Genomic DNA, 22,557 nt, shown 5'->3' on the forward strand with positions numbered 1-22,557 from the left:
TTTAACATTTCCTTTATGTTATTCTTATTAGAAATCAGCGTCTTATTTTATTATGTAACGCTGCTTTAGGCCCTATATCAAAAAAGAGACCCGTATCGGTGAAGCGCACATGACACCTGAAGTTTGAAACATGCGGTGCGCGGAACTGTCAATCAAGACTCTACTGCCCGCCCCTCGTCGCTGATTGGTCGGATTTCGTGCCCAGTCAGCCAAGTCCAACAGGCGTGTATTCTGCAAATGACGTCAGGGCATCCCACCACAGGACATCTCATACAGCAGACCTCAAGAAAGCAAAAGAATAACACCAGAAACTGAATGTAAGTCATTGTGCATTTATGTTGCTTTATTTACTGCCTACTCTATAATGCTTCCCTGTTTATATGCTTCCTAGACTTGAGTCTACTTAAAACATGTGGTTAGACCAAGAACGATTATTCGAAATAAATAATGATGCAAAATAAACTACGACGCAAAGTTGCTCTTGATTCAATGTTAGATTTACTGAACATATTAATTACAGAAATTTTTGGTTTTATTCACATTATGTAATACTTTACAGAAGCACGTGTGTGTTAAAACAGTAGACTGTATTTTAATTTCCTAATAAAAATGTGTTGCTTTGTTCATTACAGCTCATGAACATACTTTAGAACAAGATGAAAACACTGAAAGCAAAGTTCAAGAAGACAGAGGTAAGAGCCTGTCACATACTAAGTATGCTAGATTTCTTTCTTATGTTTGACTATTAATCCAAGCCATTATGTCTGCAAAACTGTTTTATATAATGTTTCATAGTACCTAAGCTGTTAGATCTCTTGAGTATCTTGGTTACTTGTTGCTTTGAGTTTGTATCTGCAAATGTGTTTTACCCGCAGAAGAGCAGGCCTACAGACAGCACCTGTAACCAGAGACCTCTATAGTGTTCAATTATTGAAACACATTCATTCACACACACTGACAGACTCAGTATATACTGGGGTCTTCATTGTTTTGAGGGTTCATTTAGCATTGGAAGCTTTTATGGCTCTTCATCTTCTTTAATATTCATAAAACATTGTGTTATTGGATGTGTGAAGACAGCATACACCATCCTTATATTCGGTGTGTGTTTTCCCCCTGCTGAGGTGGTGTGTATCAGATTTGAGGTTGTGTTGGGATGAACAGATAGATGACCCACTGTAGGGGAGAGAAAGTGAGCTGCTTGTTTTCTGTTTGTTTTTATATTATCTTTCATTCAAGCCTCATGTCTGGGTCAGATGTCCGCAGTGAAACTTTCTCTGCTGCTGCTGGGGTCATAAAGTCAGTGATGGACATATTAGAAAAGTTTTATTTCTCTGAATGGGTTGCTCTTACAAAACACTTTTACTCAAATATAATATACAGGCCTATAATTATAGACAATTATATGTAAATACACCGATCAGGCAAAATATTATGACCACCTTCCTAATATTGTGTTGGTCCCTCTTTTGCTGCCAAAACAGCCCTGACCCGTCGAGGCATGGACTCCACTAGACCCCTGAAGGTGTGCTGTGGTATCTGGCACCAAGATGTTAGCAGCAGATCCTTTAAGTGCTGTAAATTACGAGGTGGAGCCTCCATGGATCGGACTTGTTTGTTCAGCACATCCCACAGATGCTCGACTAGATTGAGATCTGGGGAATTTGGAGGCCAAGTCAACACCTCAAACTGTGGTGCTCCTCAAAACATTCCTGAACCATTTTTGCTTTGTGGCAGGGCGCATTATCCTCCTGAAAGAGGCCACAGCCAGCAGGGAATACCGTTTCCATGAAAGGGTGTACATGGTCTGCAACAATGCTTAGGTAGGTGGTACGTGTCAAAGTAACATCCACATGGATGGCAGGACCCAAGGTTTCCCAGCTGAATATTGCCCAAAGCATCACACTGCCTCCGCCGGCTTGCCTTCTTCTCATAGTGCATCCTGGTGCCATGTGTTCCCCAGGTAAGCGACGCACACGCACCCGGCCATCCACGTGATGTAAAAGAAAACGTGATTCATCAGAACAGGCCACCTTCTTCCATTGCTCCGTGGTCCAGTTCTGATGCTCACGTGTCCACTATTGGTGGACAGGGGTCAGCATGGGCACCCTGACTGGTCTGCAGCTATGCAGCCCCATACGCAACAAACTGTGACGCACTGTGTATTTTGGCATCTTTCTATCAGAACCAGCATTAACTTCTTGAGCAATTTGAGCTACAGTAGCTTGTCTGTTGGATCGGACCACACGGGCCAGCCTTCACTCCCCACGTGCATCAGTCTTGGCCGCCCATGATCCTGTCGTCGGTTCACCACTATTCCTTCCTTGGACCTCTTTTGATAGATACTGACCACTGCAGACCGGGAACACTCCACAAGAGCTGCAGTTTTGGAGATGCTCTGACCCAGTCTTCTAGCCATCACAATTTGTCTCTTGTCAAACTCACTCAAGTCCTTACGCTTGCCCAGTTTTCCTGCTTCTAACACAACAACTTTGAGGACAAAATGTCCACTTGCTGCCTAATATATCCCACCCACTAACAGGTGCCGTAATGAAGAGATAATCAGTGTTATTCACTTCACCTGTCAGTGTTCATAATGTTATGCCTGATCAGTGTGTATATATATATATATATATATATGTATATGTATATATATATATATATATATGTATATATATATGTATATATAAATTAAATTATTAATAGTTTACATTAGTAAATGGTACTAGTATCAGTATGTTCATTTTTTCCTAGAGATAATATAATGTAGTATATTTTAAGGTATTACAGGAAAAAATTAACATACTGATACTAGTACCATTTACTAATGTAAACTATTAATAATTTAATTTATGCTGATATATATTTATATATAAAATAAAGTATAAATAATATATATAATCATATAAATTAAAAAATAAATAACAAATAAATAAATAACATTGTTTTTCATGTAACTAATGACAACAGTGTAGTTTTAGTATTGTTTATATACCATTATAGTACTTATTAATTTTTTGAATGAGCTTATTTACATTTTTTTTATAAATGTTAATATTATTTGTAATTAAATATTATTTAGATCTTAGTTTTCATACAGTTTTAAATTTTAGTTTAGAATTTTAGTTTAGTCTTTGTAGAATATTTGTAATAATTTTATGTGCTTGTCATTTTTATTTTTGTTTTTTATAAATTTTTATTTAGTTTTAATCTATTTTTATATCAGTTTTAGTACTTCTACTTCAACTAATTAGTTAGCTTCCAACATTTCTCAGTTAAGTTTTTAATCTAATATTTACATTTAATTTTATTCTAGTTTATTTAAATTAACAAAAACTATTTTAGTAAAAAAAAAAAAAAAAAACCCAACATTGAATGATAATAAGCTAAGATTTTCTGCATTATGATAATGTAAATTAATGGTGAAAATATGCATGTTTTTAATGAGAAAAAATGTCTCTTAATGAAACAACTTGTGCTGATCCAATCATCCAATCCTGATGGTTAAAATCCTGGCCTACAACTCAAAATATGTCACATTACAGAAGTAAAATGGATTGTGAACACTATTTCATATTGACTTTCACATACTGGTGATTTTTAACCAACTGGACCAGTTGGCTAAAAGTCATCGCAAAAATGACTTCTCTTAAAGGGAAGTTCAGAGAAAAGTCTACATCATTCTAGAGAGCATTTGATTGGACAAAAATATTGCTACAACTTTGCATGAAAAAGATGACTCATCAATATTTATAAAGAGAAAGATGTATCAAGATGGCTGTTTTTGCTAAAAGCTAGTTTTGGGAACTTTTAAGAGTTTGTTAGCATATAAATGACCTCAAAGCTAACAGACACTGACTAAAAAACACAAAACTGTTATTCTACAGCATCAGTACATCATCATAGGAAGTGACCAAATCAAACTGACTTAGCATGAAAGTGATACACTACTGTGCACTAGACACTGGGAGGGGTTGCAGAACCCAAACTGTTTATTTTTATACCTTCATTTAGTCTGATTGCTGACTGTGTATTTCTCTGTTGTGTTTGCTGAGTTTTCACCCCCTGATGCTAATACAGTAGCTTTGGGACCAAAGAACGATTAGCCGAGATGTGAGATGTAGGGAATGGCATGAACGGTAAAACAAATGGTATTGGAGAGAAGTTAGACAGAACTGGGATAGAGAATAAAAAAGAAGGACACCGGGACAGAGAGGTGTGTGCGTGCCAGGCAGTGACTGCAGTGTGTGTCGTATATATCCGCAGACAGCAGAACAGGACAGCATAGCAAGAGTTGCACTCGACATAGCTGTATTTGCAGGACAGCAATTGGATATACAATATTAAGTGGCATTTAGGCCTTCGTGTTGTTACCGACAGATTAGATATACAGTCTTAACCTCGGCTCTTTTATGATAGCTTGAATGAGGAGTGGTCGTGTTCAGGTTCAGCTCATTTGAACTTTTTTGTGGACGTATAGTGTCCTTGTTGAGAGCATGTATGTGGATGGTTTGTGGAAAGAAGCAGAGGTTTCGTACATCCTCTGAGCTCTATGGATCCTCATGTCGTCTTTAGTCCAATGAAACGCTTCTGCATGTGTTACGGCTTGATTACGGTACGTACAGCCCCACCTCGTGAGGGTATACACATGGAAACAGGAGACTGCATTGCAACATTTTCTTAATCGTTATTTTTATGTTTTTTAAGTAAGCATATCTAAACATCCTTAAAACAAGATTAATGTATTTGAGAAGCACAATTTTGTAAACAAGATATTGGGCCTTGAATTAAGAATTATGAGTATGTACCCTTGTTTTTAGTTAAACTGTGACCATGTCGTACTGTTTTGATTGAATGAAAATGAGGGAACAAATTGGTACAAAATGATTACAATTTAATTAAAATGAGGGAACAAATTTGTATAATGTGGACACGATTTAACTACAACAAAGAAAAAAAATTTGTACAATGTGGTCGCGATGTAACTAATGAGTCAAACGAAATTTAACCCTCTGGTTCTCTCCGCGTGTCGGTCAAAAATGACCTATTTTTGTATTTCCATGTACTATATTTTAGTTCGATAATGTTTTTTTATTTTATTTAAACTGTCGTAAATCTGTAATTTAAGACTTAAGTTCGGTCTCTTTTTAAAGAAGACACTTGGCAGATTGCTGAAGTGAAAAAAGTTTTTAAAAAAGTGGATCTAAAAAAAGTTATAGTTTATTATTATGAAAAATGCACAAAAAACTATTACGTTTTATATGAAATATATATTTTCCAAAACGTAGTGTACTCTAAAACTGTGAGAAAATGTTTTGCCCCAAATTTGAGGTTGATATCTCAAAAAATGAGCTTTTAGTAAGATTTTGTTTGGGCGCAGTACCAAACGTTTCCACTAGATGAAATTCGTCTCCCATTCGTTTGCAATGCAGTCATTTTGACTGCGAACACATACAAGTGTGACTGTTTTTTTCAGGACCATTTAACCTTTTCAAATCATGTCCATGATTTTTGTGTGTGTGTGTGTGTATGTTCCCATAGCAAGTGTCAAAACCTTTACCAAGTTTTGTACCATTCCGATGAAGTAAAAAATTCTTAAAAACCAAAACGTGAAATTTCATGTGTGAGGCTCAGTAAATATTAAAGGTAATTAAAATTAGGGCCGAACGATTAATCGCATTTGCGATAATATCGTGATATGATAAAACACAATTTTTAACTGCAAAGGTTGCGATTACACTCTGGTCATGTGACATGCCAGAGTAAAGCAGTCTGCAGAGGAAGCATCAACTTGGCACGCTGCTACGCATATAGGCCTGGCCTACAGGAAAGAACAGTTTATGTTTAATCTCTCTAATATTGTGTTAGTCAACTATACAATAGAGGAGGGAGAAAAGATTCTCTCACAGTCAGCCCTGATTCATTTATAAAGAGAGTAGCATTCGTCTGGTCATGTAATCTCAAAATGGCGGCCTCCATATTTGCCTTTAAGTCCAATTTCGCAATATATAAGAAAATAAGAATTTTTTTTTACTGTTTGAACAGTTAGATGACAGTTTCAGGGTTTATACTTTGTTTGAAAAAGGTTATGCAGTAGATTTTGGTCACAGATTGTAAAGTCAAGTAAAATATTAAAATTGTTTGTCATTTAGTTCAATTTTTTTTGTTTTTTTCAGTAAATTGGAGATGCTCTAACCTTTTATAAGGTGGTGGTTAGAGTTAGAAAAAATTATGTGTATAATTGCGTGTTTTGTGAATTTGTTTCTCTGTGTTTTTAGAGTCAGGACTGGAGTAAAACCGATGACAGATTGCTGCAGGCTGTGGAACAGAATGATCCAGAAAAAGTAGCCACGCTGCTGGTGAAGAAAGGTCTCTGCCCCTCCAAATTGGACACGGAGGGCAAATCAGCGTGAGTGGAACGTTGATTTCAACACAGTCAGATGTTAAACCATACACTGGCTTCTCTTAAGTGACATATTCTTGTGAAAATTGTAAAAAAAAACAACAAAAAAAAAAACACACATTATCAATCAAAGACATTGTTCAATTCACAGGTTCCATCTTTGCGCATCTCGAGGTCGGTTGGACTGTCTAGAGGTCATCCTTTCTCATGGGGTGGAAATCAATGTAACAGACGGCACAGGTAAGATTTAGTCAATTAGTTTTACTAAAGGAAGTTGTGATAGATTTCAATGAGATCTGTCCATTTCTCTCTGTAGGTTTTAATGCTCTTCATCTTGCTGCTAAGAATGGACAGCCAGATTGTCTAAAGAGACTTCTTCAGGTAGGATTCTTGAATATAGTCCCATAGTCCAAGAAAAAATAGAGCCAATATTGATTTGATGTTGATGTTGAAGTACAGTTGTACTGTTCATCCTGTAGGAGAGGATACCTGTCGACTCCACGGACAGTTTTGGGAGGACTTCCCTTCACCATGCTGGTAATAAAAACGAATATTTTCGAACAAATGAACATTATACCAAACATTGTATTTGTACGTAATAATAATACGCTGTTTTTGGTTCATTACGATTTGTTTTTATGTAGCTGTAAGTGGCTGCTTGTCCTGCACTGAGATTCTGTGGGACTTTAAAGCCAATCTTGACGCTCAAGATGGAGTAAGTTCACTGGAACACAATGTAAAAAGATCATTTACATTTGTATCCGAAAATACACTTTTTATTAGTATGCATGTATGCATTGAAGTCTCCACCAAATGTTGAGAACAAGAACTTTAAAATTTACCGTTTTCTCTTAGGATGGGTCAACTCCATTGATCCTGGGGGCCCAGATGAGCAGAGTTGAGCTGTGTGCCTTTCTTTTGGAACGAGGATCCAATCCTAATATACAGGATAACCAGGGCAGGTGATATGCTGGTATAAAATTTGAAGGGTCTTTAAAGGGATGGTTCATCCAAAAATGAAAATAAAAATCATTTACTCACCCTGAAGTTGTTCCAAACCGGTATGAATTTCTTTCTTCTGCTGAACACAAAAGAAGATATTTTGAAGAATGTCGGTAAACACACATTTGACGGTAACTATTGACTTCCGTAGTATTTTTTTTTTTCCATACTATGGAAGTCAGTGGGGAAGTAAATGATGACAGAATTTTTTGATGAAGTTTTTGGGTGAGCTATCCCTTTAAAAAAAAGGACAAAATCCTGCATGGCTTCAATCAGTATTGTTATTGTTAACTAAAACTACTGAAAAGTGTTTTTTTTATTTTTATTTTTTACTTGAAATAAGCTAAAATAAAATATAAATATTAGATGAAAAACTTTAAAAGAAAACTAGATGAAATGTTGAACTGAAATATAACTGAAAAATAAGCTAAAAATCAATTAAAGCTAAATAGAAATTTAAAAAAAATAATAAAATAGGAAAATTACTAAAGCTTAAACTAAAATAAAAAGTGATTATATAAAAATAAAGGCTAATTCAAACTTAATAAATACTGTAATAGTATATAAATAATACTCAAATAAGCTAGGTTTAAATAAATAAAAAAGGTTTAAATCACAATGTAAGAATTATAACATAATTGACATCAGCGTATCAAACCGTCACACATCTCCTGAAAACTTTTACTTCAATAAAAGCCATCGGATGTGTATTTTTATTGTAATTGTTGTATTATTAATTTCTCCCACAGACATAATTTACCAAAATTAAAATACAGAAAAATAAATAAATAAATAAAATAAACATGTTTTTGTTGTTGTTTTTAGTCCTTTACTTAACTTGGAAATGATCATGTTATTTTAACAGAAACAAATGTAATATCCTCAGGGGATATAATGTATTCAATAATATACAAAAATATTAGGAATTATTAATGTGCTTTTCTTCTATAATAGAGTGCAACAGTTGGTTCCAGAAATACAAACTCCATTCTTTTTTGTCCATAGGAAAGTATTTTTTAACAATAACTTAAACCTTTAAAGACAGACCTACTGTGATCTGTGAGGTTGTTAATCGATGGTATTTGCTTCTGTTAAAGAAAGCAGCCCACATTAATTCAACTTAGTTTTAAAATGTGTTTAACAGTTGAATTTGTGGTGAAAAACTACATTACCCATGATACTGTACAGAAAATTCCACCAATCAGAGAGTCAAACAAGCAAAACGTGCCATTCTCGTTAGCTCCGCCCACTCCCATGAAGCACTGCAAATGACGTAATTGCGTCGGTCTTTCTACACTCTCAAAATACTTAAAGGGATAGTTCACCCAAAAATGAAAATTCTGTCATCATTTACTCAAATATGTTGTTCCAAACCTGTATGAATTTCTTTGTTCTGTTGAACTAAAAAGAATATATTTTGAAGAATGTCAGTAACCAGACAGTTGACTGTAGCCATTGTATTTTTTTTCCTGCTATGGTAGTGGCCACCATCAACTGTCTGGTTACCAACCTTCTTCAAAAGATCTTCTTTTGTGTTCAACAGAAGAAAGAATCTCCTACAGGTTTGGAACAACATAACGGTGAGTAAATGATGACCGAATTTTCATTTTTGGGTGAACTATCCCTTTAAGTATTTGTATTTATATTTCTCCATTGGTTTTAATTTGATTATGATGTTGCAATGCTTCATGGGATTGTAGTTCTTCCCATCACTAAAGCCGTTAAGTACACAGTCTATACCTTTATATTTTTGTCTTATTTTCAAATAGTTTTTTGCTTCAGATCAAAAGTTTGTAGTTTGTCTGGTTGGTTTGGTTCATGGTTTAAAAAGCTTTAACGAAGACTTTTTTGAAATCCCTACGGGAGAAATGAATGGAAAAAATATTTCCGGAACCAATCATCATGTATTTCGAGGCAGATCAGCATTGATGTTGGCCTGCGAGAGTGACAGCATGGAGACTGTAGAGGTGTTACTGAAGGGCGGAGCTAACCCACACCTAACCGACGCCCTGGGGCACAACTCCGCCCACTACAGCATCACCACCGGCAACCAAAATATAACCCAGCTTCTGCAGAATGAAGGCGTGACTGCAGGTAACCACACACACATCTAGCCCTCACCTTTAATTCCTTAGAGAGAGGGGCCATCTGGAGGCTGGTGGTTCTTCTTCCCACCGCCTCTGATGTTTGGCCCCATCTCCATTTGGATATGCTCGTAATCTGAGAGGAGAGACTAAAAAACAGATGTTACATTGGATCAATGGATGAAAATAGAGAGAAGTTTGCTAACTCGAGTTACAAAGGCTGATTGAAAACATATGTTGGACTGAGTTGGAAATGGATCCCAGTGTTAATAAAGGGCCCATGTGGTCGTACCACCTGACAGAGTGATAAATGTGCTGCCTGTCTGCTTTCATGTTGCCTCTTTTTTACTGCAACAGTGAGCATGTGGTGGAACGGGAAGATTATATGTAGTTATGTGTTTGAATGTGGTTTACGGTGTGTTTTTGGAGTGGTGTGTGTGTGAGTCTCACTGCACCACTGTCTGTTTCTTATTTCTGTCCTGTGCATTCCCAGCTGCTGAGGGTTCGAGTGAGGAGGTAACTGTTACTAATGGCACTGCCTCTTCCAACACTTTATCACATGCATAAAAATAACTAAACCACCGAAAATCCTCAAAGATGGTCAGGGATGCATTATGCTGCTGTAAAATACATGTATCATAAATATAGTCAATTTTGTACCTCAAATGAGAGTAGGGTAACTGCGGTCTCTGAACAGCTTGATTTAAAGGTGAAGTGTGTAACGCCCCTTGTGGCACCAGATGGAATTGCAAAAAAAAAAAAAATTCTAGTTCTGGCTTAAAGGAACACTCCACTTTTTTTTTGAAAATAGGCTCATTTTCCAACTCCCCTAGAGTTAAACAGTTGAGTTTTACCTGTTTTCAAATCCATTCAGCCGATCTCCAGGTCTGGCGGTACCACTTTTAGCATAGCTTAGCATAGTTCGTTGAATCTGATTAGACTGTTAGCATCTCGCTCAAAATGACCAAAGAGTTTCAATATTTCTCCTATTTAAAACTTGACTCTTCTGTAGTTACATCGTGTACGAAGACCGTCAGAAAATGAAAAGTTGCGGTTTTCTAGGCCGATATGGCTAGGAACTATACTCTCATTCCGCCGTAATAATGAAGGAACTTTGCTGCCGTACCATGGGTGCAGCAGGCGCAATGGATTGAATGGATTCGAAAATGGTAAAACTCAACTGTTTAACTCTAGGGGAGTTGGAAAATGAGCCTATTTTCAAAAAAAGTGGAGTGCTCCTTTAAGATGCATTCACGTTTATCATTGTTCTGCCAATTTTTGTGGCCGTAACCCAGTTATTTTAATAGGAATCCATGCGATCTTGATCAAAAATTCTGTTTTTGGGGCAAATGATTTTTCCACATAGATTTGGCAACGGTTTTACATTGGTTGAGCAAATCTGTGAATGACTTCTGTGTGAGCTGTGCTTTGTAGATCACTACACTTTTGACAATGGACATTTTTGGAAGAAAAACAAGAAAAAAAATGACCAACTTTCCCTTTAACATCACAAAAGAACGCACTTCACCTTTAAGAACTCATGGGCAGTCTGAATACAGAAGCGTATTTTACAAATCTGACTAACACTGCTGCTACTTGCTTTGCTTTCTAACCTGTGCATCCTCAAACCCCGCCCACATCAGCAGGCTGCTCCTCCTCCCAATCCCCCATCTAGCGGAACCACACCTCGCAAGAGGAAAGCCCCTCCTCCTCCTAAATCTCCTGCTCAGGTACAACATGGGATTCATGGATCCCATGAAACATTGCTATGGAAAGGAAAGCTTTTTTTTAAAGGGATAGTTCACCCAAAAATTCTGTCATCATTTACTTACCGTCATGTCGTTCCAAAACTGTATGTCTTTTCTTCTTCTGTGGAAGATAAAATTAGATTTATTAATAAATGTTCACACTGCTCTATTCTAACAATGATGGGACTGTAAAGCTTGAAAAAAGAGGAAATAAACACTATAATAGCATGATAGACTTCTCATTTTGCATGAACTATTCCTTTAAATACATGACTTTTTTTATTAGTTAATAATTGCATGGATTATTCGTATTGAAGTGCACACGAGAACTTTTTAACAACAAAAAAAATTCTGGCTAATTCATAACCCGTTTGTATGCAGATTGAATTTGTTTTTAACTTCATTGTGATGTTAATGAATTTGTAATATTCTAAATAAGCACATGTCCAAGGTTAGTCATTTGCATAAAACACGCCCAAACCATCTCCATATAAGGGCTTTCCTGACAATTTGAAAGCTATTGATCAATCATATCTTGGTGAAAACGTTCATATGTAGATTCCCCTCTCAAATTTGAATAAAATCCCGTTTTAATTTTTTTCACAAATTCTGTTTTTTCTATTTTAATTTTTCTGCACTCTCTTTTAAAGGTTACATTTAAATATACTGTAAATTCCATTTTTATGACTGGATTCAGTAATTCAGTCAGCATTTTCTGCGTTATGGAAATCATAGGGCCCTAGCATCAAACGCATTGTTATTGCATGATACCCATTGTTTTCACCTTAATATGCATGGCTTATACTTAATGATTCTGCAGGGCCCGCCTCCTTCCTCAGACGCTTCAAGTATGCCACCTCCCCCTGTCCCCACCCAGTTACCTGAATCCCAGAGCCCTGGCCCGCCTTCTCCCGCCCCCAGGACCCAACGTCCCCAATCTGAGAACCTTGTGAGTGGCAACGAATGTAAAAAATGTATGCTTTTAAAGAATTGTAGCCCTGATTATTCCAACAAAACCCATAGTCTATTACAATCAGTTTTGGGGGTAACACATTACAAGTAATGCGAGTTTCGTAATCAGATTACTTTTTTCAGGTAATGAGTAAAGTAACACATTATTTTTACAACAAAGTATCTGAGTTAAGGCAAGTTACTTTGTTCTCCCATTTATTAACTGACATCTTTTCTGTCCCCATGTTGAGCGAAATCGTGAGTAAGTGCAAAGGCGCTGTGTAAACATGATGGTTATTGTAGTTCTAGACTAAATGTGAGCATTTACTCATCTCACTTGCACAAAAACAGATTCAGTATTCCTCAAAATGCATTGTGTGTTTGTGTGTCAGACAGAGGATGAGGAGGTCTTTGAAGAGATCCGTAAGCTTAGGCTGGAGAGAGGTCGCCTGCTGCAGAAAATTAAGGTTCTGGAGCAGCAGCAGAGTAGCGCCACCACTGCCCTGGAGGAGGTACTGCATTTCTTTAAATATAATAAACTTATTGGCACTGACAGGGAACAAAATGAGATTTGAAACCCTTGAAAAGTCACATTTCATTTAAAGGTGATGCTTTACCTTTCAGAAAATGCTGATTGTCAACCTCAGGAGTCCCTCCAATAAATCAAAACATTCATTTTATATGACGTTTGCAATTTTTGCAACCTAGATTTGAATACAGTTTAAATTTGATTTTGTCACTTTATAGCAGTAATCACAATTGTTTTTCAGCTAAACTCTCTGAGAGAGCGTCTGAGCGAGGCTGAGGCAGAGCGTGACCGGCTGCTGGCCGATCTGGAGGAGTTGAGATCGGCCCAGGTGAGCGGCGTGACCTGTGACTCGGAAGATGCAGAGGACTCAGATGACATGCTGGACTTCCCAGGTAAGCCAAGAACACTTCCTGACACATCAAAATCAATGAACATCAGTTTGGAAAAAGTACTGTAGTTTGGATGGAAAGACCATGATAGGGGTCACATCCCATAATAAGTCGACATTAATGAACATTCTTATATGTATGTCACCAGGAGCAGAAAAGTTGCTGTCTAGGCAATCACGAGAACTAGATGCTGATTCGCCGGCTGACCGGGATGAGGGCGCCTCTCAGGGGAATCCTGCCATGGTGGAGCAGCTTCGTAGAAAAGTGGAGGAACTGACATCCCAGAATGCTGAACTGATTCTCAAAGTGCAGGTGGAGCCTCTCTTCTTTAAACACATACATGCAGACAAAAGCACTAAAATCACAGGCATGCACACACACACACACATACACACACATATATAGAACGCTGACCTCATTGTCTGTTTTTTAGCAGCCTTTTAAAGGTTGTTCAGATGGGCAAGATAAAAACAGACATATATACACTAACCACAAACTGCATCTGACCTGCTTCTTAAAGCATCACAGCTAGATTTAGAGATTTAAATTAAAACACATGTACTAATTTCAACCTGATGCTGTATATATAGGTCATATATTTACTTTGGATCAGCATATTTTAACATATTGTTAAACACATTTAACATATAACATAATGTGGTGAATTGCATATTATAGTAATGCAGTGCACCTAGACATTTTACTTTTGTAATTATTATTATTCTCAATGGTGATTCTCAGTGGTAATTTCTACATTGAAAAGCATATATATACAGGTGCTGGTCATATAATTAGAATATCATCAAAAAGTTGATTTATTTCACTAATTCCATTCAAAAAGTGAAACTTGCATATTATATTCATTCATTACACACAGACTGATATATTTCAAATGTTTATTTCTTTTAATTTTGATGATTATAACTAACAACTAAGGAAAATCCCAAATTCAATATCTCAGAAAATTTGAATATTACTTAAGACCAATACAAAGAAAGGATTTTTAGAAATCTTGGCCAACTGAAAAGTATGAACATGAAAAGTATGAGCATGTACAGCACTCAATACTTAGTTGGGGCTCCTTTTGCCTGAATTACTGCAGCAATGCGGCGTGGCATGGAGTCGATCAGTCTGTGGCACTGCTCAGGTGTTATAAGAGCCCAGGTTGCTCTGATAGTGGCCTTCAGCTCTTCTGCATTGTTGGGTCTGGCATATCGCATCTTCCTCTTCATAATACCCCATAGATTTTCCAGCGAGTTTGCTGGCCAATTAAGAACAGGGATACCATGGCCCTTAAACCGGGTACTGGTAGCTTTGGCACTGTGTGCAGGTGCCAAGTCCTGTTGGAAAATGAAATCTGCATCTCCATAAAGTTGGTCAGCAGCAGGAAGCATGAAGTGCTCTAAAACTTCCTGGTATACGGCTGCGTTGACCTTGGACCTCAGAAAACACAGTGGACCAACACCAGCAGATGACATGGCACCCCAAACCATCACTGACTGTGGAAACTTTACACTGGACCTCAAGCAACATGGATTGCGTGCCTCTCCTCTCTTCCTCCAGACTCTGGGACCCTGATTTCCAAAGGAAATGCAAAATTTACTTTCATCAGAGAACATAACTTTGGTCCACTTAGCAGCAATCCAGTCCTTTTTGTCTTTAGCCCAGGCGAGACGCTTCTGACGCTGTCTGTTGTTCAAGAGTGGCTTGACACAAGGAATGCGACAGCTGAAACCCATGTCTTGCATACGTCTATGCGTAGTGGTTCTTGAAGCACTGACTCCAGCTGCAGTCCACTCTTTGTGAATCTCCCCCACATTTTTGAATGGGTTTTGTTTCACAATCCTCTCCAGGGTGCGGTTATCCCTATTGCTTGTACACTTTTTTCTAACGCATCTTTTCCTTCCCTTTGCCTCTCTATTAATGTGCTTGGACACAGAGCTCTGTGAACAGCCAGCCTCTTTTGCAATGACCTTTTGTGTCTTGCCCTCCTTGTGTAAGGTGTCAATGGTCGTCTTTTGGACAACTGTCAAGTCAGCAGTCTTCCCCATGATTGTGTAGCCTACAGAACTAGACTGAGAGACCATTTAAAGGCCTTTGCAGGTGTTTTGAGTTAATTAGCTGATTAGAGTGTGGCACCAGGTGTCTTCAATATTGAACCTTTTCACAATATTCTAATTTTCTGAGATACTGAATTTGGGATTTTCCTTAGTTGTCAGTTATAATCATCAAAATTAAAAGAAATAAACATTTGAAATATATCAGTCTGTGTGTAATGAATGAATATAATATACAAGTTTCACTTTTTGAATGGAATTAGTGAAATAAATCAACTTTTTGATGATATTCTAATTATATGACCAGCACCTGTATATACATACATAATTTATTTTAAATATATGTCATTATTTTATGGCATTGCAGTATTGAGAATTGAGTGAGAAATGTGTTTAATTGTAACAAAAAAGGTCACAATGCAAAAAAAATCTAAAATAAAATAAAGAATTAAACTTTAGACAGATTTCTTGATATTCAGATCAAACCAAATAGAGATGGCGTTACACTTTGACACATACTTCCCAATTTAATCATATGTTTCATGGTCTAAAGATAAAGCTAAAACACAGCTGATATTATAATAGCACTAATCAGATCAGTGTGGTACTGTAGCCTGTTCTGATAAAAATAGCATGGCATGTAATGCTAAGCGCTAATATGGCATTCCACTTACAAAGCCCTTTTGGGAAATGTTTGGGGAACATGTGGCAAGCTCATGTTCTCTCATGCAAATGAGCTTTGTTGAATTTTTTTTTATAACTGCATGTTTGACATGAACTAATGTTTGCAAGAGTTCTCAAAAACTGGGTTGTATTTCACTGAAGTCCAGGGTTAAACAAACAGATCAAAGAACTCTATGAGGGTAATGGCTGAGGCAACATATGGCAACTACATGGGCTGACTTTAAAGAGAAAACCAGTAAATATATTATTACAGTATTCAGAGGGGAAAAAAATCTATAAAAAATTTACATTTTGTTGTTGTCTGCAGATGCTGGAGATGTTTGAAAAGGATGACACGGATATGCAGAGCTCGGGTCCAGATTTTGTTCCTACAGCTCAGTATGAATCTCTGAGGAAAGAGTTTGAGGAACTACAGGAGAAATACTCCAGAGCCCAGGCTTCGACTGAAGCCTCAAGCATTGCAGAGGATCCTGGGTAATGTGGTTAAAATGAAATCAGACTGATGTCAGTCAGTTTTTCTTGATTATGATTCAGATGATTTCAGATTCCGGTAATCTATTCACAAATAGCACATACTGTATGTGTCGCCATGACACCCATTCAATGTGTTCATTTTCATCTGGGAGATGTAATTTTTAGAGGAATTGCTTAGATGCAGTGTCATTATTATGTTCCTTGTATCTGGATGTTATCCACCTTATTTTTGTAACTTGAATGTGCAAGGCTTTCGGTGTCATTCGCTTCCAGTTATTTTACCTGTCCAAAAATAGTCCGTCATAGTGCTTGAGCTGTTTTAATTTGTTATCATATGATTTTAAATTCATTATCATAATAATAAATTTTCGGAGCCCCGCACATGACATGCAAGAAAAAAAATTAAATTGTGCGTACGATTTACTAATTCGTTCCGTCGATTTACTAAATCGTGTGCATGATTTAGCCACGATTTTTTCCCTGCATGTCATGTCCGGGGCTCTGTATAAACTCAGTGGTTTGTAGAGCAAAAAGTAGTACTGTTTACTGCACTTTATTCTTCTAATTATTATTTCCCTATAGTGACAAATAAATGGGAAGTCTTGCAAATTTAAAGAAAATGGCTTACTTCCGCATTGCAAAAAAAGGTGGATCGTGATATCTAGAAAGCAGGGTGGCTGATTTAATAATGACAAACAAGATGAATTTAAAGACAAAATTGCTGAATTTAAGCGAACACTTATTTTACACAATATTTACTCAAAAATTAACCAAAAAAAAGTTTGTATTTGAGAAAAATTTCCAATCACAAGGATGTTGTTGGTAGATAGTGCAACTATCACTTACTAATATCCATCACTCATGCACATATGAATCCTGTCAAGTAATTAAAATGTGTGCTTTCCTTCTCAGATCTGAGGAGAAAGAGCAGAAACATCAAAAAGCGCTGGAGCAACAGCTGGTGCGAGCCCAGGCCGAGTTAGAGGAACTCAAAGAGCAGATGCGTCTGGGGGTCTACTCCGTGGAGGACGCAGGAGAGAAGCCTGAAGGGGGCTCTGAGGCCCCCGAGAAAGGGGCAAATTTGGAAACCCAGCAGCTGAGAGCGAGGGTGCAGGAGCTGGAGGCGGAGTTAGCCAACAAAAAGAAAAATGGGGAGGGGCTTAGTGAAGGTGACAACGACATCATCCAACAGCTGAACGAGAGGGTAAAGGAACTTGAGGCAGATCTGCAGGATAGAGAGAAAAGGAAAGAGGGAGAGCAGGAGAACGAGACAGCTGTAAGTCTCAAAAAGCAGGTGGAAGAGTTGGAAAAAGCCCTGGAGCGAAGCAAAACAGCAGGGCGCGAGGAGGGCGAGGGAGCGCCGGTGAATGGGTTGCAGGCACGGGTGGAAGAACTTGAAAGGGAGCTGAAGGAGAGCGTCCCTCGAGGTCGGTTTGAGGAGGTTCAGGTCACTTTGGGTCTTCAGCTTAACCAGCTAGCTCAAGAACGAGCCGAAGTGGCTACACGACTCAACCAGGCCTTGCTGGAGCTGGAAAGGCTCCGCCCCCCATCCCACATAGACGAAAATGAGGACGACGAGGACCCGTCTGAAAGCTCAGAGGTTTCTATTGCTTCTGGTGAGTGCACCTGTTGTCCCTCAGAGACTTTAAGAAATAACCATTTGATTCCAGCCTTTAAATATAACTTCAATTTTTGACCAATCAGAGCAATCCCTGCATCTGTCGCCGGGTGGACGGACCTTGGAGGCGATACAGGAGGAGCTGGAAGTTGCAAGGCAAGAGGCAGCTCAGGCTCTGGACAGCCTATGTGCCGAGAGAGAGAGCCGGGCTCAGGATGCCCTACATCTGAGAGATGCAATACCACTTGTGAAACACCAGGAGACGCTGTCTGCAGTAGCACAGCAGCTAGCTCAAACAGAGAAAGAGCTGCAAGCAGAGAGAGCACTGCGTGAGCATGCTCAAACCGAGCTCACCAGACTGGAATCCAAGCTGCAGGCTCTGCAAAAAGACTCAGTTAGTAAGGATGAACATGATAAAGTCAAGGTGAGTTACACAAGATGCTAAAATGTTGCATTGTCCATTTTGCAAATGATTTGTTCTTTGGAATCGCTTTATTGAATGATGCACTGAAAATGATTCACAAAATACTCATCTGTAAGAATTGATTCACTAAAGTACTTCCTTAGTGAAGAGGCAAAAAAATAAAATATATAAATAAATACATGAAAAGAGTAGTAAGTTACTGGTGAGATTCTGAAGTGCAAATCTGATGAACAGCTTCTTTCCCATGAGGCCACGGGAGAGGAGTTGTAAATGGCAGTGAAATGCAGTTTTGTGTATGTATGTATTGTATACTGTGAAGAGTATGTGAATTTTCTGTATGCATAGAATACCAGAATGACCTGCTACATTTGCCAAAATGAAGTGTAAAATCCAATTCCAGTATGGTAAATTACCAGGAAGTGATTTTTAACATTGACTGGAATGCAAAATAACTGTTTTAATGATCAAGAAAACATTTTAATGGCACTCATTTACAACATAATGAGAATATGTGGCAGAAATACATCAAATAAATACAGTTTTAGAATTCAGTAAGTAATGAATTAGCATTCTTATATCTTAAATGTTTTATTGGCAATGTGGTTCCATAAACAACCTTTCACAAAAACATTCCTTGCACAAATGGTTCTTTTATAGTGGATTAATAATCTTTAGATTATTAAAATGTTCTTCACACTAAAGAAAATGGTTCTTTTAAGAACTGTTCACTAAAAGGTTCATTGGGGAACCCAAAATGGTTCTTCTATGGCATCACTGTGAAAACCCCCTTTTGTAACATTTATTTTTAAGAGTGTACTATGTTATACTTAGCTTGATTCTTCCTCACTCAAGGCAGAGCTAGAGCGCTCTCTAGAGGAGAGTCGGCAGAGTGCAACAGCGGCGCAGGAGTCTCTGAGCGAGAGAGAGACAGAATTAAAAGAGCTGCGATCACAGAAAGCTTTAGAACAGGGACTGGTGTCCAAAGAAGACCATGAGGCCCAGAGACTCTCCCTACAGGCTGAGATCAACACACTGACAGCCCAGTTGGCTGATCTAGCACGCAAGCACGAGAAGACCTGCACTGAGGTGTGTATTTGGGTTGTCCTTGATTTTATGACAGTTTCCATTCCACTTATTTGCACATATCTTAAAATTGAGCCAAATTTTATTTTAAAACAGTTTCTCTGCGCAGGTGTTCCAGGTGCAGCGGGATGCTTTATTTAATAAAAGCGAGCGTCAGGTGGCTGAATCTCAGCTGGAGACGGTTAAAAAGCAGCTGGCGGATCTCCAGGCTGAGTCCACCCACATCCAACAGCTACATCAGGACATCCAGGACTCACAGGGGCTCGTCAAAGAGAAAGACCGCAAGGTGTGGGGGAGAAAAAGTCTCCATAAGGGAGTTGATTTTTAACAACAAATTATATACAATTAAAGGGTTAGTTCACCCAAAAATGAAATTTCTATCATTAATTACTCACTCTCATGTCGTTCCACACCTGCAAGACCTTCTTTCATTTTCGGAACACAAATTAAGATATTTTTGATGAAATCTGAGAGCTCTCTGACTCCTCAATAGACAACAATTTAACCACCACTTTCAAGGTCCAGAAAGGTACTAAATACATTGTTAAAGCCGTCAGCGTGACTACAGTGGTTCAACCTTAATGTTATGAAGCGACGAGAATACTTTTTGTGCGCAAAAAATGAAACAAAAATAACGATTTTATTCAACAATTTCTTCTCTTCTGTGTCATTCTCATACGATGTTTACGTCCAGCGCTTCTGTGTTTACAACAGAACGCCAGCACACATAATTAATAACAGAATTTTCATTTTTGGGTGAACTAACCCTTTAAAGAAAGACCTGCTGTGAGCTTCAAGGTTGATTGATGGTATATGCTTTTGTTGAAGCCATCAGCCCCCATTATTATTTTAACTTATAATTTTTTTAATAATCCTGTTCAACAGTGGAATTCCAGGTGAAAGACTGCATTTCCCATGATTCTGCAAAAAAATCGCCAACCAACAGCAACAGACACTTCATCAGGTTTTGTCCACCAATCAGACAAGCAAATTGCGCCTAAAGACAACTTTAGACTTTAGACCAGACCAATGGCACGATTGCGAGTGTGAAATAGCTTTTATAAACAGTAACAGTTAAATAAATAATAAGTTAATACTGAGTAACTTACATTTTAGACACAATACTGCCATTGTATGGTTTTGCTCCACCAATGAAAGTAGTTACCAAACGAGCAACACACACACACACACTGAATAAATCAGTGGTATTGAACGAATCGGTTAAGTAAATGATTCAGTGACTCACTTATAAAGAGAACTAATTAATTGAGCAAATGAGTCACAAATCAGTGTTTTTGAACAACTAGGTTAGTGTAAGATTCATTGACTCTATAGCCACTTTTCGCCACCTAAAAGCCTGTTTACACGAAGGACAATAACTATAACTGTATACAGTTATAATAATTTTAATTCTATGAGAATAGGTCCACACCTAAACTATAACGATATCGCTGCAGAGGAACGATATTGTTGGAATCCCTTTCAGAATGATTTTTTCCAGCTGATGAATGATATAAACACTGAAAGCCAATCAGAATCAACCCGACTTTAAAGAGCTCAAGCATTTAAAGCGGCAGATGACATAACTGCAGCGCGTGTTATCGTGGGTTGGTGTGGAAGCTAATATGGTTATTGTTCTTATGAACAGGCCTTTACAAATGCAGAAAGATTGACATTTGAGGGCAGGTACTGACTGTATAAAAATATTAAAAATATATATCAAATCAAATATGTGTTCCGTAAAACAAATAAGGAAAAGGGAAATTCATATTTTTGTGCCTATATCTAACGTTCAGTGACATCTTTTGCCCTGACTTCTTACTAATTTCTAACCCTGATCCAGATGCACAATGCATGCATGTTTGTCCAGATTTGATTCTTTCTTTTTCCTCTTTCTTAACATGTCCCTGCAGATCACAGAGCTGTCTAAGGAAGTGTTTCGTCTGAAGGAGGCTCTGGGGGCTTTGACTCCCCCGCTGGGACGTTCCTCATCTCCACCATCCTCAGGGATACCTGGACAACAGCTGGCACTGCAGAACCGTGTGACCACACTAACACAACAACTCCAGGTACTGTAAACATTACGTGATCCTCCCTTTATCAGACATAATGTGGCCTCTTCAAGAGAGTAAACTCTTGAAGTTTAAATGAATAAAAAAAGTCTTTCCTTTCTTCTTGTGCTCAGGACTGGGAGCGCAAACACAAGGCTGTTGTTTCAATATATCGTTCTCATCTGTTAGCTGCTGTACAGGTGAGACCTATAACCTTACTTCTACAGGAACATTTTTTGTCTTATATTACTCTCACCTATGCAACTGTTTTTGACTTAACAGGGTCGGATGGATGAAGAAGTTCAGGCGCTTTTGCTCCAAATCCTCCGCATGACACAGAAAGGTCAAAATTAATGCCTTTTAACCGACAGCAATACACAGAGTTCAGGTGAATGCTATACATACCCTTGAGCCGAAGCATATCAGCACTGTGCACCATCACAGAGAGGCACTGAAACTGTGAATGAGAAGATATAGTTTTGGAACATGACAGAGATTATTATATTTCCTGTATGTGATGATTTATGAGGGAGAACACTGATAATTTTGTACCACGTTTCAATAAACACTGAGAAACGCTGCTCATCTTTCTTTGGAACTCTATGGTTGACGCTTTCATTGCAGGCCTCTTACAATACCATATGTTGATTTGTGGTTAAAAGAACGTTATAATGAATTTCCGTGGAGTTAGTTGTGTAGCAAACCACAGGCAATCTGTCAGTTTCAAGCGCGCATGTTATTTATGTTTTCACCTCTAAGCACGTCTGTTAATACAGGTTTCTTTTCAATCAGAGGAATATTTCACTTAATAATATTAATAATAATAATAATAATCAATAATTTGATCATTATTTCATCACTCAAACCAATATAATTTTTCTTGTTAAAAACAAAAGGAGATGCTTAACACAATGTCCAAGCTGCTCTTTTCCATAACATGAAAGTGGATAGTGATTCACTTCTACCATTCAAAAATATTTTTTTGAAAGAAATGAATACTTTTATTTAACAAGGATGCATTAAATTGATCAAAAGTGAAAGTAAAGACAATGTTAAAAAA

At 37.8% G+C, this 22,557-nt stretch overlaps 1 protein-coding gene across 3 annotated transcripts; it reads left to right on the top strand.

Annotated features, from left to right (window-relative positions):
- Positions 1–244: 244 nt before the first annotated feature.
- Positions 245–22,095, top strand: ankrd24 (ankyrin repeat domain 24). 3 transcript variants are annotated; one of them, XM_051907205.1, is made up of 23 exons: positions 256–317; positions 633–692; positions 6,279–6,409; positions 6,555–6,643; positions 6,720–6,784; positions 6,883–6,940; positions 7,048–7,118; positions 7,259–7,365; positions 9,324–9,499; positions 9,983–10,005; positions 11,133–11,219; positions 12,058–12,186; positions 12,581–12,700; positions 12,959–13,109; positions 13,255–13,418; positions 16,155–16,321; positions 17,234–17,937; positions 18,026–18,363; positions 19,216–19,449; positions 19,556–19,732; positions 21,360–21,515; positions 21,632–21,697; positions 21,780–22,095. In XM_051907205.1, exons 2-23 carry the CDS (start codon positions 657–659, stop codon positions 21,849–21,851), a joined length of 3,321 nt encoding a protein of 1,106 aa, XP_051763165.1. In that variant the 5' UTR covers positions 256–317; positions 633–656; the 3' UTR covers positions 21,852–22,095. The 3 variants fall into 3 exon arrangements, with proteins under 3 accessions (XP_051763167.1, XP_051763165.1, XP_051763166.1); XM_051907206.1 differs by lacking the exon at positions 11,133–11,219 and having other exon boundaries at positions 257–317; XM_051907207.1 differs by lacking the exons at positions 21,632–21,697; positions 21,780–22,095 and having other exon boundaries at positions 245–317; positions 20,332–21,502.
- Positions 22,096–22,557: the final 462 nt, after the last annotated feature.

This window comes from Ctenopharyngodon idella, chromosome 10 (genome assembly GCF_019924925.1).
Source record: "Ctenopharyngodon idella isolate HZGC_01 chromosome 10, HZGC01, whole genome shotgun sequence".
Taxonomy (NCBI): domain Eukaryota; kingdom Metazoa; phylum Chordata; class Actinopteri; order Cypriniformes; family Xenocyprididae; genus Ctenopharyngodon; species Ctenopharyngodon idella.

What these genes read in the sequence shown, in the direction of transcription:
- ankrd24 (XM_051907205.1), top strand. Translation starts at nt 657, where the DNA reads ATGAAAACACTGAAAGCAAAGTTCAAGAAGACAGAG. An exon ending in CTCCTAAATCTCCTGCTCAG is followed by an intron (nt 11,220 to 12,057) that starts GTACAACATGGG and finishes ATGATTCTGCAG; the next exon opens with GGCCCGCCTCCTTCCTCAGA. An exon ending in GTCCCCAATCTGAGAACCTT is followed by an intron (nt 12,187 to 12,580) that starts GTGAGTGGCAAC and finishes TTTGTGTGTCAG; the next exon opens with ACAGAGGATGAGGAGGTCTT.